The sequence below is a fragment of the Schistocerca nitens genome, chromosome 4, assembly GCF_023898315.1.
Source record: "Schistocerca nitens isolate TAMUIC-IGC-003100 chromosome 4, iqSchNite1.1, whole genome shotgun sequence".
NCBI classification, from domain to species: domain Eukaryota; kingdom Metazoa; phylum Arthropoda; class Insecta; order Orthoptera; family Acrididae; genus Schistocerca; species Schistocerca nitens.
The window spans coordinates 793162227-793180315 of record NC_064617.1 but is presented as its reverse complement, the minus strand read 5'-3'; the positions used below and the strand labels follow the sequence as shown (position 1 = coordinate 793180315).

At 42.4% G+C, this 18089-nt stretch overlaps 1 protein-coding gene across 1 annotated transcript in view; it reads left to right on the top strand.

Annotated features, from left to right (window-relative positions):
• LOC126252575 (UDP-glucosyltransferase 2-like) overlaps window positions 1–18089 on the top strand; it is a 152323-nt gene that overhangs the window by 81055 nt on the left and 53179 nt on the right. The window contains exon 3 of the mRNA XM_049953476.1: window positions 8419–8600. Coding sequence (XP_049809433.1) covers window positions 8419–8600 — 182 coding nt within the window. The remainder of the gene's footprint in view (window positions 1–8418; window positions 8601–18089) is intronic.

The following is an 18089-nucleotide window of genomic DNA, read 5'->3' as shown; positions in this document are numbered from 1 at the left end:
GTAAGAGGACAGAAGCATTAACTATTCCACTACAGATTAGTCTCCAAGAAAAACACTAAAAATTTGTTAAAGTTCTTCACAGGCGACACCAAAATCGAAGCTGGCATCACTTGAATCAATGACTTGCACACTGGTAGCTACAAGGGAAATGTTGACGAGGTCAAGGGGAATGCAAAAATGATTGTGAGATAGAGGACTGGCCAAGTACTCAAGTCTATGAAAGGAGCAGAATGACATCATGGCAACAGAAAAATACCATCATACGAATGACCAAACAGAGTGCCAAGAGATGCCTAAACACAGTGCAGAACTGACTATTCAGCCACTGATGCAGCACAAGAGAGCGTCTGGAAGACGAAGTTACTGAAATCTGATGCCACCATTTACTGAAATCTGACGCCACCATGAGATCTAACCAGATGGAAAAACTAGTACATATGATGCCATTGGTACCTCCAGTGCAGCAGAGCGCATTGGCAAAGAGAATAAATACTGAGCGTATCTTAATCAGTGTTTCTCTGCCTCGTGATGACTGGGTGTTGTGTGATGTCCTTAGGTTAGTTAGGTTTAAGTAGTTCTAAGTTCTAGGGGACTGATGACCATAGATGTTAAGTCCCATAGTGCTCAGAGCCATTTGAACCATTTTTTTTCTTAATCAGTGACCTCCGTTGCAGCTGTTCTGTGGAGGGGTGAGGCTATGTCAGTAGGACTCTATGTGCGCCTAACTGCATATGATCATCTATGGAGCCAAATGTCTCACTGATAAGACTCTGTCAACGCACGCTGTAGAGGCAACTTCTGTCTCACAACTGATGGAGTGCAAAGACTGCAACCTACCTGCTGGCCCAGTGGGGGCTTAACCAGTGGGGTAAAGAACCTGATCACCACTCGCTATCAGTGGAGGGACCCACTCTTGCTTCTCGCCCTGTTACTGCGGCCGAAACTGATGCTGCCAGCCTCTAACTGGAGGCGGTAGGTCGAACAGTACATGGCAACAAGTATTTTAGGCTGGGCTGAAGGGCGAGTCTCGTGGGACATGCCTTCGATATCGATCAGAGTGATTTGGAGATCAACTCGCACAACTGCTGTCCACCTCAAGCAGTGTGCACCGTGATGGCTATGGCACTGACCAGACATGAGGTAATGACTGTCACAGGATCCGTCCACTAGATAGCAATATTGTCAGGCAGATGCCTGCCCACTACTCCAGATGGGACCATGTACCAGTGGCACGACTAAGCTGCTAGAGTCCCGGGATGATAATCCTGTATTTCTGAACAATAAATGGCTCTGAGTACTGTGGGACTTAACTTCTGAGGTCATCAGCCCCTAGAACTTAGAACTACTTAAATCTAACTAACCTAAGGATATCACACACATCCATGCCCGAGGCAGGATTCGAACCTGCGACCGTAGCGGTCGCGCGGTTCCAGAATCTAGCCCCTAGAACCGCTCGGCCACTCCGGCCGGCTAAATTTTTATGGTTTAATCAATCGAGAGAGCACTTTCTCCGAATGTATGTCATTCTCTGTTCTTGAGACCGTTGCATAACTGATGAGCAATTTGAGAATCACTCTGTAGAATGGGCTGTGCGAGGCCACAGGGTACACAAAACAAGTCAGTTAAACACGTAATGGCCCGCCTCTACACCAATACCGTGCAAACCACTTTGAAATATAAGGCAGAGGGCACTTCCAGTTGCATCACGTATTACACTGGAGAGCCAAAGAAACTGGTACACCTGCCTAATATCGTGTAGGGCCCCCGCGAGCACGCAGAAGTGCCACAGCACGACGTGGCATGAACTCGACTAATGTCTGAAGTTGTGTTGGAGGGAACAGACACCATGAATCCCGCAAGACTGCTCATAAATCAGAAACAGTTCGAGGGGGTGGAAATCTCTTCTGAACAGCACGTTATGAGGCACCCGGATATTCTCAATAATGTTCATGTCTGAGGAATTTGGTGACAACGGAAGTGTTTAAACTCAGAGAGTTTTTCCGGAGCCATTCTGTTACAATTATGGACGCGTGGGGTGTCACACTTTCCTGTAGGAATTGCTCAAGGCCGTCTGAATGCACAACGGACATGAATGGATGCAGGTAATCAGACAGGATGCTTACGTACGTGTCACTTGCCAGTGTCGTATCTAGACGAACGAGGGTCCCATAACATTCCAACTGCACACGGCCTATACACCATAACAGAGCCTCCAGTAGCTTGAACAGTTGCCTGTTGACATGCAAGGCCCATGGATTCATGAGGTTGTTTCCATACCCGTACACGTCCATCCGCTCGATACGATTTGAAGCGAGACTCGTTCGACCAGGCAACATGTCTCTAATTAAATGTCGGTAGTGACGTGCCCGGGGCGAGGCGTAAAGCTTTGTGTCTTGCAGTCGTCAAGGCTACGCGAGTGGGCCTTCTGCTCCAAACGCCATATCGATGGTATTTCGTTGACTGGTTCGCACACTGACATTTGTTGATGGCCCAGCATTTAAATCTGCAGCAATCTGCCGAAGGATTGCACTTATGTCACGCTGAATGATTCTCTTCAGTCGTCGTTGGTTCCGTTTTTCCAGGATCCTTTTTCAGGCTGCAGCGATGTCGGAGATGGTCGTACGGTAAAATCCCCATTTCAACGCAGCCTCAGAGATGCTGTGTCCTATCGCTCATGCGCCGATTATAACACCACATTCAAACTCACTTAACTCTTGCTAACCTTCCATTGTAGCAATCGTAACCGATCTAACAACTGCGCCAGACACTTGTTGTCTTATATAGGCTTTGCCGGTCGCAGCGCTCAATTCTGCATCTTTGCATATCTCTGTATTTGAATACGCATGCCTGTGAATATCAATTTCTTTAGAGTTTGAGTATAGTATCTTCACGTTCCATACGTTGTATACAGCGCGGGAGAATGTGTGTTTAAATGTTTTCGTGAATGCTATAACAAACAAGTCTACTATTGTCGTCGCGGTCCGTAAGGTCCCTAAGTCGTTGTAGTACGTTACTAGGTTCATCACATAATACATGTTCTTGAAACTTTGTAAGTAGGTTTTCGCGGTATACTTGGCGTCTTCATTCAACCTTTTGTGATTTCAACTTTTTCAACATTTCCGTGATGTTCTCCTGTATACGTTCTGTGTTAGCTGTTGATCATACATAATATGCATCCCACACTCTAGAGAAATCTAATAGGATGGGATAGTCGACTATCAGCTTTATTACTGAGCCTACCCCGTCAGTCCAAAATATTTCGGGACTGGATTAATAAAAAATGGATGAAAGTTAAGATGGTGGTTTCAGTACTTCATGTTTTCTGCATAGTTGCATATGTTTGACGTTGTGTCAGCTGTTGGGGGCGATCTGAGTTACAATATTTTTAAACAATCATGTTTACCATGATCACTTGCAAATCTCTTTAATGATTACGGGTTTCGAAGATCTGTGCTGTCATCATCGGATCTGAACGTTATAATGTATCTTGTAACATATTAAAAAAAGTTTATGACCTTTGCAAGGAATATCAGCATGCCAAATACAAAGTACCACAGATATAAATCATAAATCGTGTTGTACTGATGTCTTAGCCCAGTCGTTCACTTAACATCGCAATGGTGACTGAGCTAGTACGATACTTGCATACATGACGCTGTATACGATTGTTTACATTGCCGTATTCGACAATCGATACGTACTCGTATAAATTCAATACTACAATTCCGCATAGTCTCTATCTTCTTGCGTACACCACATTGGCTCTAATGTCGGTTATGTCGTCAAGTGTTGACACTTCGACACATTGGTATTTTGTGTTAGGTTTCTACTTATTTATAATACCAAGTCTCGTCACCGATGATGATTTTTCTATACCAGAATTATCCGCTTGTTGCATTTCACACATATTGTACACACTTTTCTCTCCTTCAAATCTTTCTGTAGAACGTCTTTAGCACTTGATTTAGGTATGTTGCTCCGTTTGCGATTTGTAACATAACAATGCTGACATACCATTCCCGCACGTACACTACTTAATACTGCCTGCTCGCAACTGACCAGTCGAATGCACATGAGTTGTTTACGTATGTCCATCCTTCTGACTTCGACGATTCACTTACGTAATAGGGGAAACACCTGCAGCCGTCGTTTGATGTTATCATATTATATTGCAACCAGTTTCGGTGGCTTAGTACACTACCTTCAGAATTTAACTAGCGCTGAGGGGGTGAATCTAAGTCGTATATACGCTCCCATCAGTGGCCAAGGTTCAGTGGCCAAGATCTATGAACTGGCTTCCGTAGAATACTATTACCACGTCGGTTGTTTACAGTGTTAGTTCAAGCTGTAGTTGACTGCGTTGAAGCAGCTTGTAAGGCAGGAATTAAATCATTCTCGGAACTTTTTGTACAGATGGAGTATGAGATCATTCCAATTTTTTTTTTGAGTCATCAGTCTTCTGACTGGTCTGATACGGCCAGCCACCAATCCCGCTCCTGTGCCAATCTTTTCCTCTTAGAGTAAAAATTACTACGTAAGTCTTCAATTATTTGCTGTATGTATTCGAATCTCTATTCCTCTACAGTTTATATCTTCACAGCTCCTTACAGTACTATGAAACGTATTCACTGATGTTTTAAGAGACGTCCTGTCATCCGGTTCCTTCTTCTCCACAATATTTTCCGTATATTCCTTTCCTCGTCTATTCTGTGAAGAATCTCCTCATTCCTTACATTATCAGTACACCTAAAATTGAACGCTCTCCCATAGCATTGCATCTCAAATGCTTCTATTTTGTTCCATTCGGGTTCCCCACTAACATACAATGCTATGCTCCAAACGTACATTATCAGAAATTTCTCCCTCAAATTGAGGCCTATGTTTGATACTAGTAGACTTCGTTTGGTCAGGTATGTCCTATTTCGAGTGCTCATTTGCTTTTTATGTCCTCCTTGATCCGCCCGTTATGGGTTGTTTTGCTGCCTACAGCAGGATTCCTTAACTTCATCTACTTCGTACTCACCAGTTTCTCACTGTTCTGATTTCTGCTACTTTTCATTAATTTCGCCTTTCTTCGATTTTCTCTCAAACCATATTCTCTACTGATTAGACTGTTCATTCCATTGAACAGATGCTTCACCTTCACAGAGGATAGCAATGCCATTAAGGAATTTTATCACTAATATTGTTTCAGCCTAAATTTTAATCCCATTTTTGAACCTTTCTCTTATCTCCGTAATTGCTTGTTGGATTTATAGCCTGAATAGTGGGGATGGAAGACTACATCCCTGTCTTACACCAATCCGAGCAATTCCTTCTTGGTCTTTTAGACTTATTGTTCCCTCTTGTACCTTATACATATTGCATATTGCCTATCTTTCCCTATATGTTGTCACTTTTTTCTCAGAAATTCGAACATCTTGCACCATTTTACATTGTCGAACGCTTTTTCCAGGTCGTCAAATCCTATGAACGCGTATTGATTTTTCTTTAGTCTTGCTTCCATTGTCAACCACAACGTCAGCACAGCCTCTCTAGTGCCTTAACCTTTCCTAAAGCCAAACTGATCGTCATCTGATAGATCCACAGTTTGCTTTTCCATTCTTCTGTATATTAATCTATCAGCAACTAGGATGCATGTCCTGTTAAGATGACTGTGACATTATTCTCGCACTTGTCGACTCTAGCTATCTTCGAAAATGTGTGGATGGTTTTCCAGAAGGTCTGAAGGTATATTGCCAGTGTCATACATTCTGCACACCAACGTATGTAGCAGTTTTTTTGCCACTCCCTAATTCAGATGGTGTATTATCTACCACTTCTATCTTATTTGATCTTAAAACTTGTAAGCTCTTTTAAATTCTGATTCCCTGTCGGCTTCTGTTTCCTCTTCACCAGACAAGTCTTCCCTTTCGAAGATGCCTTCGATGTACTGCTTCCTCCTACCTGCTCTCTCCTCTGTATTTAACATTGAAATTTCCATTGCTCTCTTAATGTTACAGCTCTTGCTTTTAATTTGACAGAAGGTTGTTTTGACATTTCTACGTGCTGAGTCAGTTCTTCTGACAACGATTCCTTTTTTGATTTCTTCAAATTTTTCATGCAGCTATTTCGCTTAAGCTTCCCAGCACTTCCAGATATGTCACTCGTAAGTGATATGTAGTTCTGTATTCCTGAATTCCCCTAAACATTTTTGTACTTCCTTCTTTCGTCGATCAGCTGAAGTATTGCTTCTGTCACTCAGGTTTTTTTCAGTTACTCTCCTTGTACCTATGGTTTTCTTCCAAACTTCTGTGGTTGACGTTTTCAGAGATGTCCGTTACACTTCAACTGTACTGTATTGAGTAACAACATGTGTACTGAGCTATTCCTTGTCGCAATATTTATACTCTAAGAGAACTTCAAGCCTATCTCTTCATTCCTTAGTATTTCCGTATAACAGCTGTTTGCTCAGTGATTCTTCCTGACTGGTCTTTTAAACTTCAGCGGGTTCTTCATTATTACTTATTTGTGATCTGATTATATATGTACTCCTGGGTACACCTCACAACCAAATATCTCACTTCGGAATGACTGCCCGACCGTGACGTACTCTAACTGGTATATTCCGGTATTCTCAGCCTTTTCCAAGTATACCGCCTCCTCTTGTGATTTTTGAACAGGGTATTCGTTACTACCAGTTGAAATTTATTGTAGAACTCAATTTATCCTTCTCCTATCTCATTCCTACTACCAAACCTACATTCTTCCATAACACTTCCTTCTGTTCCTTCTTCTACAAACGCATTTCAGTCCCCCATAACTATTAGATTATCATCTTCCTTTATGTGCTGAATTATCCTTTCAGAATTCTCATATACCTTCTCTGCCTTTTCATCTTCTGCTTGCGACGTCGGGATGTGTAACTGTTGTTGTCGGCGTTGGTTGGCTGCCGTTTCTTACGAGAACAACCATTTCACTGAAGTGTTCACAGTAACTCGCTCTCTGATACCCTTTCCTGCTGCTGTTGATGTTACTCAATACTCATCTCACCAGTAATCCTTATCGTCTTTCCATTTCTCTTCAGTGACCTACGCTGTATCCATAATAAGCCTTACCGTTTCGCTTTTCAGATTTTCTAAGTTCCCTACCACGTTCAAACTTCTGACATTCGATGCCCGGACTCGTAGAATATTATTATTTCTTTGGTTATTCAATCTTTTTTCTTAAAGTCACCTCCCCTTGTCAGTCCTCTCTGAGAGATCCGAATGGGGGACTAGATGGGAAACGTTTGGCAGTGGGGAGATCGTCATGACACTTTCTCAGTTGCAAGTCACATGTACTGTGGATACACATTATATGTAATTAATACACTGATTTCCATTGACCTCTACATCCTCATTCCTTTGATCGTTGCTGATTCTTCCGCCTTTCAGTGGTAGTTTCCTACCCTGAGACTGTCCTGAACCCCTGACTTCTCTTCCGCCCTCTTTGACAAGACCGTTGGCATAATGAGGGTACTTTCTTGTGCTGGTAGTCTTTGGCCGCCATTGGTGATGATTTTTACTCAAAATTTAAACCGAACTTAGGCCGGGAACATTTTGATTACTAGTCAAAGACCACCCTAGACCACGGGTGAACCATGTGATAACCAAAATTTTTTACATCCAAGTATTGATGCGAGTTTACCGAGTTTAGTTATGACTCATTAATATTGTACTAATAATAGCGTAAGATTCTGCGTTTTGTGACGCACTTAATTTTAAATTTCTGAATATGTTAAGTAAGTTTCTAATCCGTGTACCACTCCGAATTCCTCACAAGATCTTGCTGAAGAATTGTCCGGTCTTTTCCAGGTAATACTTCTTTATGGCTAATTCCATCATCAACAAAAAATCTGAGGTGCTTCTTGATATTGACTGGCAAGTTGTTAATATACAATATGAACAGTCCCGGTACACTTTCCTAAGTTAAACACTTTTTTTTGTGTAATCTCGTGGATGGACGCGTCCATACCCTCAGTGCAGGGCGGGTCGAAATATTATGAAGAATATTATGAATGGTCAGGGAGCCATCATATTATAATAAGTCAAAATAACTTTAAATTACCAGCTGATGATATCTCACACTCTGCTTCTTTATGTTTCATCGTTGTTTGATATCTACGATGTAGCATCTCTATGAAAGAAGCGCGTTCACATTAGTTACGTATTTGTTATGATGGACGTCGAAGCTGTATAAATAAATCTGTCAATCGCCCCATGGTGAATCGTTTGCCTTTCTTCGCCTTCGAAGTAGAATCGGCTCATAATTATCGCAACAAACCGTAACAGACTTGATGCTACCCGTTGTAATGTATTAAAGTGTAACACAATAGGTATTTAAATATAACAGCATAACGAACACAAGAGATTTACGGAGACGTATTTTCCGTTGCAGGTACCACCAAAAGGTTTAACTCAAATCGACGTAGCACCTTTGATCCCCATGGGCGAAACGAAGGAACAATTTGAGGACATTGCTGAAGTTACTAATAAAGAACTTCAGGAATCAATATTACCATGGAGCGAACACATATGTGATACTACTTTAGTCTATCCAGAAATACAACAACTTTTGAGGTAAGTGCACTTTATTTTGGTAACTTTGCTAAATATTTACATGTACACTATATCAGCTGACTTATACTAATCCTTCGTGTACAAATCGCACAAAATATCTCGATTACCACCCTGGACGTCAGTACACATAGAGCTAGAGGTGTATCATTCACTGAAAAGAGCCGTCTCAAAGTCTCATTCACTTTCGACCATTCTTTCGTTGAACAATGATACAAAGTATGTAGCTCTTTTGTAATCTTTGTAAAATGTATTACTTTAAATTACCTAATGTCGTTCGAGAAATCTGAAATAATAATGAATTTCCCTAAAGGTGGACAGACACAACACCATAAAACCTAATATTAGTACCTCCTATAATTGTGGCTGTCAGCTCATTTAAAAAGGCCAGTTCATCTTTGTAACAGTATATGGTTGAACTGTGTAAGCATTCACTTGAGCACGAACAACTGCTACAATTCCGCACTGCATTGATAATGACCTGACACAGGTCGAAATCTGATCTGCGTTGTGACTATAAATGTCATATTAAAGCTGTTGTGTCTAGACAAGACAGCCTAGACACAATGAGAGGAAGCCGAAAGGCACACGCTTAAACTCACGCAGGCTGGCGTGAGGTCTGAAACAGGATACGTAATGAATGCTATAAAGAAAAGTACGTAGCTTCTGGAATACTTAACTTTAATCCACATTTGTATAACATCGCTCTTGATGGTACATATCCATCTCAATATCAATTGAATACGGCGCCTTGCTAGGTCGTAGCAAATGTAGCTGAAGGCTATGCTAACTATCGTCTCGGCAAATGAGAGCGTATTGCAAAGTCGGCTGTACAACTGGGGCGAGTGCCAGGACGTCTCTCTAGACCTGCCGTGTGGTGGCGCTCGGTCTGCAATTACTGACAGTGGCGACACGCGGGTCCGACGTATACTAGCGGACCGCGGCCGATTTAAAAGCTACCACCTAGCAAGTGTGGTGTCTGGCGGTGACACCACAAAAGCAACTTAATTCCACGACTGATTTCTGCTCTATGCGTGCACCCACTCCATGGAGGGCAACCTGAGTATATGATACGTCGCAGTAAACGGTGCACAAACTGCAACGTTATTCCCAGATATTCAAACGACTTGATTGTGTCAAGTATGACACTAGTAATACTGTATCTCAACATTACAAGTTTGTTCGTCCTAATAATCCGCATTAATTTAAAATTTTTTTTTTTACATTTAAAGCTATCTGCCATCCATCTCACAAACCAGAAATTTTGTCTATGTCATCTTGTTTCCTCCTACGGTCACTCAACTTCTACACCTTACCGTACACCACGGCATCATCAGCAAACAACCGCAGATTGCTACCCACCATATCCGCTTGATCGTGTATTTAGAAAATAATGATGGTGAGATCACACTTCTATGTGGTACTCTTGAAGATACCCTTCTCTCTGATGAACATTCACCGTCGAGGTCAACTTATTGGTTTATACTCGTATTACTTTGGAAGTCTTCGAGCCACTCAAATATCAGGAAACCTCTTCAATATGCTCGTACCTTCGCTATCAATCTGCAGTGGTGGACCGTGTGAAATGCTTGCCGGAAATCTAGAAATATGGAATCTACCAGCTGACCTTCATCCATAGTCCACAGTAAATCATGTCAGAATAAGGCAAGCCGAGTTTCGCACGATGGATGCTTTCTAAAACCGGATTGATGCGTGGACATAAGCTTTTCGGTTTCAAGAAAATTTAAAATATTCGTGCTGACTCAAGGCTTCTGTAGCAAACCGATGTCAGGAATTCAGTCTGTGATTTTGCAGGTCCATTCTTTACCCTTTTTGTATGGAAGAGTTACCTGCACTTTTTTCCAGTTGCTTGGGACTCTGCACTGTTGCGTGAGATTCGCGATAAATGCGAGCTAGGTAATGAGCCAGTGTCGTAGAGTACTCTTCGTAGAACCTAGCTGGCTGGAACTCCATGTGGACCTGGAGACTTATTTATTTTCAACTCTTTCAGTTACTTATTTGCGCTTATTACTACGTCGTCCATCTAGGAATCTGTTCGATGGTCAAACGAAAGTGTGTTTTTACGATCCTTCTTCGAGAACGATATCTTAAACGCGAAATTTGAAACTTCGGTTCTCGATTTGTTATCTTCAACTGCAACACCAGATTGGTCAATGAGTGACTGGATGGAAGCCTTAGATCCCCTTAGCGAATTTACATAGGACCAGATTTTTCTCGGGCTCTCGGCAAGATCTTTTGCTAAGATGTGACGGGTGGTTGTTGTGTCCTTCGTGCATGGAGCATTCGAAAGACACACGAATCTCTTCTAAGCATTGCTTGTCGTCATTTGCGTGATCTTTTTTAATGAGAATGCAACAGCCTTTGCTTCTTCAGCATTTTCTGAATTTCATGGTTAAATCTTGGTGGGCCTTTTTCGTCGTTAATCCGCTTACTAAACACATAGTTCTCCTGACCACGATTTGCAGTTTGTTTAAACTCAATTGACTGTCTGAGAGGCTAAAGAATGCTATCTGCTCTTTCTATCAGACATGCTCATCTAGCCTTTTTGACTTGGTTTACTAATTTTCGTAACCATAATTGGTATAATAACATCATGATCACTAACCTCCGTCTCTATGGTGACGCTATTGACAAGATCCGACATATTTGTATGTAGCTGCAAGGTCCAAGATATTTCTACTGTGTGTGGGCTGGGGAACTAATTGTTCAAGTTTGTTTTCAGGAAACGTATTCAAAAGTGCTTCACAGTACTGCCTGTCTATATCCCCCGCAGTGAATCCATTGAAATCCCAGTCTATACTCGGTCGATTAAATTCGCTCCAACTAGTATTGCTTGATCTCAGTATCTATGCATTAATTAGCACAGACTTTTTTTGAGTGATTCCAAAACTGTCACAGCGGAATCAGGCGGCCGATAAAAACATCCAGCAATTAATTTGGTTCCACCTAGACCTTTTATACGCCACCAGATAACTTCACAGGCATCAGTAGAGACAATATTTTTGTCAATTGACGTCTAGTTTGTCTTTCCGATATACATTCCATGACTTGCTAAACATCTCAGAGGCTTCTGCCTCAGGTTTTACCCAGCTCTCGATACGAAGAATAATTTCAGCCAAGAACTTGGAGGGCAGTAATTTCGTGAGCTTTGTTACGAATAACTCGACAATTTACTTATAACATTTTGACAGTCGAAGTCTCATTACTCTGAACGTGGTCTGAGTACACTTTCTGCGTATCGACTGACGAGTTTCATCAGAGTATCTCAAATTACGGCCTTACTAGAAAACACGCATGTGCACTTCACAAGTACTCTGCTACTTTAGTAGATGCTTCTATTGTGTATTTCGCCCCTGTCCTGTCAAGTGGAGTCCTAGACTGCCACATGATAACGCAAGTCTAGAAAAGACTGCCCCAGAGTCGACGAAGCCTTTGATTGAGACCCTCCACTCCGCTCGAACTCAAAAGACCTCAATCAACTCTGGGAAGAATGTTGCCGATTGTGAGCTCTACTTGCACCCCGCACGAGTGTCCAGCACCCTTCAATACCTTCGCCAGCCAACTGTATGAACTGAGGATGGCCCCAGAAAATATGCGACAGGCGTCGTTTGTGTCTGAGTCGCAACTTCCAGACCACTGTACTCTTCGCACTCGATAGCCGCAGGCAAGACTACAGCCACATCTCGTCTGAGGCCCTTGGGCAGACATACCAAGCGCACACTGGCTTTCTTTCCACCCCTGACCGCTATCTCCCTGACGGGCTCCATAACGTGCCTGACGTTGGAACTTCTGATAAACAGTTCTTTTTATTTTGAGTAATCAGTCTGCTGACTTGTTTGCTGCGGCCCACCACAAATTCCTCTCCTGTGACAACCTCTTCATCTCAGAGTAGCACTTGCAACCTATGTCCTCAATTATTTGCTGGATGTATTCCACTCTCTGTCCTCCTCTACAATTTTTACCCTCTGCAGCCCCTCTAGTATCATGAAAGTTATCTCCTGATGTCTTAACAGATGTCCTGTCATCTTGTCCCTTCTCGTCGTCAGTATTTTCCACATCTTTACTCTCCGATGCAGCACAGAGCGTCCTCTTTCCTTACGTTATTAGTCCACCTAATTTTCACCATTCGGCTGCAGCAACATATCTCAAATGTGTCGATTCTCTTCTGTCCCAGTTTTCCCACAGTCCATGTTTCATTATGCGGGTTTTCAAACAATAATGAAAGAAATGAGGTGGTCCTCAACTACGTACCCTCCGACTCAGAGTTGAAATATTAAAAGTTTTGGCTGGTTTCATTGTCTAGGGGCTAGAATACGTAGTTGCCGCATTACAGGCCAAGTACTGCTGAGTCTACAGTATACGACAAGAGTACACACATGAATCGAATGGTCGAAGGATTCTATCACTGGGCAATTGCGAATTATGAAAGTAACATATAAATTTATCAATGAAAGACTGCAATTAAATAAAATCTGCAGGTACTATCTTAACGACTTTGAATGATGAGCACGATAGTAGAAGTACTTTTGAGAATGCGGTATATTTCTGCAAAACACTTATTGGTGTCGATGGTCCAGCAATTAAATAAAATATGTTGAATAACAGGGAAACAATAGATTCCTACTTCACGTAATTAGTTATGAACATTAACATAGCTCGCGAGATATTCACTTCTAAACGCACACTACGTCTGCACTGTAGAAGCCACGAAAGTCACACAAGAGCATAAGTCGGTACTCCGAAATATTTCTATTTCTCACGACCACGCGCAAACTGCTCCACTGTCCAAGTCTTTCCCGCCGACTGTGCGTCCGTCGCACTGTACTGTCCGCGTCCAGCCCTCACTCCCGTGTCCTGTGCCGTACTCTCCAGAACTCCAGCACTGCTCATAACTACCTCGTGTCCTCCCCAGTGATAATCGCTGTGATTGGCTAGAGCGCTCCCGCCTTCTCTTCAAACCAATGCCCACTCACAAACATAATGAAAAACATTAGAAATACTGGAGTTACATTTAAATAACTTGAAATTAAATAAATATTCCTACGGCTGGACCATAAACACGCTCTAACACACGTTATTAGATTTATAAACATATTAAATAAACATATATCAAAGGAATAGAAAAAAAGGTGTTCCAGTAGCCTAATATCTCTGTGCTTTCTAAAACACAGTAAATATTTAACCCGTTTCTTGATGAATAGTATATATCGGATATAAACAAAGACATAGATGAATAAGTATATTTATAAGCATGCTGCTACCGTTTGTAGTGTAACTGTGGAGTACTTAAGGCCTGATGCCATCGATGGTAATCGGCCACTTTGACCTCCAATAACTCATGTACTATTCAAGTTACATGCCTGTAATTTGTACCAATTTAGGCTTACACTAATAGCTTTCTAAAGACAACTAACATACAACGCTGTGCTCCAAACGTACATTCTCAGAAATTTCATACTCAAATTAAGGCCTATATTTGATATAAGAAGTCTTCTCTTGGCCAGGAACGTCCTTTTTGCCACTGCTAGTCTGCTTTTGATGACCTTGCCCCATCTGTCACTGGTTGTATTGCTGCCTAGATAGTAGAATTCCTTAAGTTCATCTACTTCGTAACCATCAATCCTGACGTTAAGTTTGTCTCTGTTATCATTTCTGCTACTTCTCATTACTTTCGTATTTCTTCTATTTACTCCCAATCCAAATTCTGTACTCATTAGACTGTTCATTCCATTCAGCATATCATGAAATTCTTCTTCACTTATTCTTAGGATAGCATCGTCGTCAACGAATCCTATCATTAATATCCTTTATCCTTGAATTTCAATTCCACTCCTGAGTCTTTCTTTTATTTCCATCGTTGCTTCTTCGATGTACAGATTGCACAGTAGAGGCGAAAGACTGCATCCATGTCTTACACCCATTTTAATCCGAGCACTTCGTTCTTGGTCGTCCACTCTTATTATTCCCTCTTAGTTGTTGTACGTATTGCATATTACCCATCTCTTCTTGTAGCTTACACTTTTTTCTCAGAATTTCGAACATCTGGCACCATTTTACACTGTCGAACGTCTGTTGCAGGTCAGCAAATCCTATGAAAGAGTCTTGATTTTTCTTTAGTCTTGCTTCCATTTCAACCAAAACGTCAGAATTGCCTCACTGGTGCCATTACCTTTTCCAAAGCGAAACTGATCGTCATCTAGCACATCCTCAATTTTCTTTTCCATTCTTCTGTATATATCTTCTGACAGAAACTTGGATGCATGAACTGTTAAGCTGATTGTGCAATGCATTCTCGCACTTGTCAGCTTTCACAGTCTTCGAAATAGTGTGGATGATATTTTTTCGAAAGTCAAATGTTATGTCGCCAGACTCATACATTCTATACACCAACTTGAACAGTCGTTTTGTTGCCCCTTTCCCCAATGTTGTTAGAAATTCTCATGGAATATTATCAGTCCCTTCTGTCTTATTTGATCTTAAGTCCTCCAAAGCTCTCTTAAATTCTGGTGGTAATACTGGATCCCCCATCTCTTCTAAATCGTCTACTGTTTCTTCTTCTTTCAGATCCGACAGATCTTTGCCTCATTCCTTCAATGTACGGCCGGCCGTAGTGGCCGAGCGGTTCTTGGCGCTATAGTTTGGAACCGCGCGACCGCTACAGTCGCAGGTTCGAATCCTGCCCCGGGCATGGATGTGTGTGATGTCCTTAGGTTAGTTAGGTTTCAGTAGTTCTAAGTTCTTGGGGACTGATGACCTGAGAAGTTAAGTCCCATAGTGCTCAGAGCCATTTGAACCATTTTGAACCTTCAATGTACTTTTCCCACATATCCACTCTCTTCTCTGCATTTAACAGTGGAATTCCCGTTACACTCTTAATGTTGTCACCCTTGCCCTTAGTTTCACCGAAGGTTGTCTTCAGTTTCCTACTGAGTCGGTCCTTTCAAAAATCATATCTTTTTCGATTTCTTCACTTTTTCGAGCAGCCATTTCGTCTTAGCATCCCTGTACTAGCTCTTTATATCATTCCTCAGCGACTCGTATTTCTGTATTCCTGAATTTCCCTGAACATTTTTGTAGTTCCTTTTCTCGTCGACCAGCAGAGGTATTCGTTATGTAACCCGTGGTTTGTTAGTAATTACTTTCTTTGTCCCAAGCCGATATTCTCCTGCCAACATTTCTTCTTTCCCTACAGCTGCATCCCAGTCCACCATGACTATTAGGTTTTCATCTACCTTTACATATTGTATTATTCTTTCAATGTCCCCATGTACTTTCAGTATCTCTTCATCTTCAGCTTCTGACGTCAGCATGTACACCTGAACTATCGTTGTCGATGTTGGTTTGCTGTCGATTCTGATAAGAAGAACCCTATGAGTGAACTGTTCGCAGTAACACACTCTCTGCCTACCTTCCATTTCATAACGATTCCTACTCCGGAGACACCAATTTCTGCTGCTGTAATATTATCCTATATTCATCTGACCAGGAATCCTTGTCGTCTTTCCATTACACTTCACTGTCTCCTACTATATCTAGATTAAGCCTTTGCATTTCTCTTCTCAAATTTTCTAGCTTCCCTACCACGTTTAGGCTTAGACATTCCATGCCCAAACTCGTAGAATGTTATACTTTCGTTGATTATGCCGGCCGGGGTGGCCGAGCGGTACTAGGCGCTTCAGTCTGGAACCACGCGACCGCTACGGTTGCAGGTTCGAATCCTGCCTCGAGCATGGATGTGTGTGATGTCCTTAGGTTAGTTGGACTTAAGTCCCATAGTGCTCAGAGCCATTAATCCATTTTTTGTTGTTGTTGTTGATTATTCAATCTTTTCCTCGTGGTCTGCTCCTCCTTAGCAGACCCCTTCTAGAGATCCAAAAGGGTGACTATTCCGGCATCTTTTGCCAATGGAAGGATAATAATGGTACTTACCCTAGCCGATATGTGCCTGCTTGGACCCTGCTGAAGGAGTGGCCACCTGTTCACTAATATGGTCTAGAGGCGAGACCAGACGCCCAGCCTCCACAGTGACCCTCCACCTCGAGTGACACGTGCCACAACCTCCACTTACCGTAATGTGAGGGCGGATCTACCGCATCGTGTACACTAGGAGACTCTTTGGCAGCGTAACCCGTGGGGAGTCCCTTGCAAAACGCCAGATGTCTGCCTGTGCTGTAGTATTTGTGGCCCTAAAAAGGGCCGTTTATTGAGAACTGCTTTCAATGATTATATAAAGTACAATCACCCACAATGCGACAATCTTCTAAAGAAGAAGGACCACTAGCCTTCACCCATAAGTGAATACTACAATCGGAATTTATCTTACAACGTCTACGACAAGACAAAGACAAACTCCCGTGCGGAAAAAGGTAGGAACCCTCACTAGCAATAATAACCTCAGAAACAGGTATAGTACGGTAAGCTAAGATTTCCCGACTTTCAAAGGATTCCAAACCGGTCTAACTGCATTGTTACAAGCAACGAAAGCTACAGTTAGCCATCCGTTACCCAAACCGGAGGAAGAAGAAACTTTCATTAAAGAAAAATTTAATCTCGCACCACAAAATAAAGTAGGTCCATGAATAAGAACAAATTGAGCAGTTTTAGAAACTCCTCTGGTTTCGTTCTTTTTACCCTTAGCAGAAGATGTCGAAGCACCAAGAGTGCCGTCCACATTGACAAGTGATTTGTAAACCAACATTCACCTGCACGAGCTGGGAGAAGCACCCACACCTTAACGCATGCACGTATGCAATGCAACTGTTGGGAACAATAAACTGATCAATCGGGAATTTGACGTCGCGATTGGGTTTTTAAATGTGTGTAGAATTCATAAATTGGTTCTCTCTGCTACACTCGGAAAGTTGGATGCCTACCGCATGATAGGATAGCGACAACAACAAATACAAATGCAAGACAGTGTCCACTGCAGTTTATTGATCAGCGCTAAACACGACTGACTTAAACTAAGAATCAGTCTTAGCACTAGCTGCCGTTTGGTAGATGTCTGAGGCAGCTGAAAACATTCACACATCCCGTGCACTCACCTCCCAGAAGTCCAACGAAGCTCACCAAACCGCTCAAATGCCTCCTGCACCAACGTTCAAGGGCTGGAGGAAACTACAGCCACAGCCACAGTTGTGGACGTCCGTGTACGTCAGAGTGCACCACTCTTGGCTATAGAGGGCATCTGGGGTTGATTGGAGTAGTAGGAATTCAGATGTTATTACTATGTCCAGTGCGAAGTCAATCATTTTGAATCTTCTCTCACAGAATACACACACATCCGCTTCTGCCGCGCTCACCCAGCACACTGGTCACTTCGCCAGCCTTCGTTGCCGCGGGCAAGATTACACAGGTAAGGCTGAGCTAATCCGTTACTTCCAGTTGCCGACTCCTCCTGACCACCCTTGGAAGCAACCGCGGTGCACTGCCGATTAAGCAGCTGCCGCTTGGAGGTAGACAGTAGTTCTA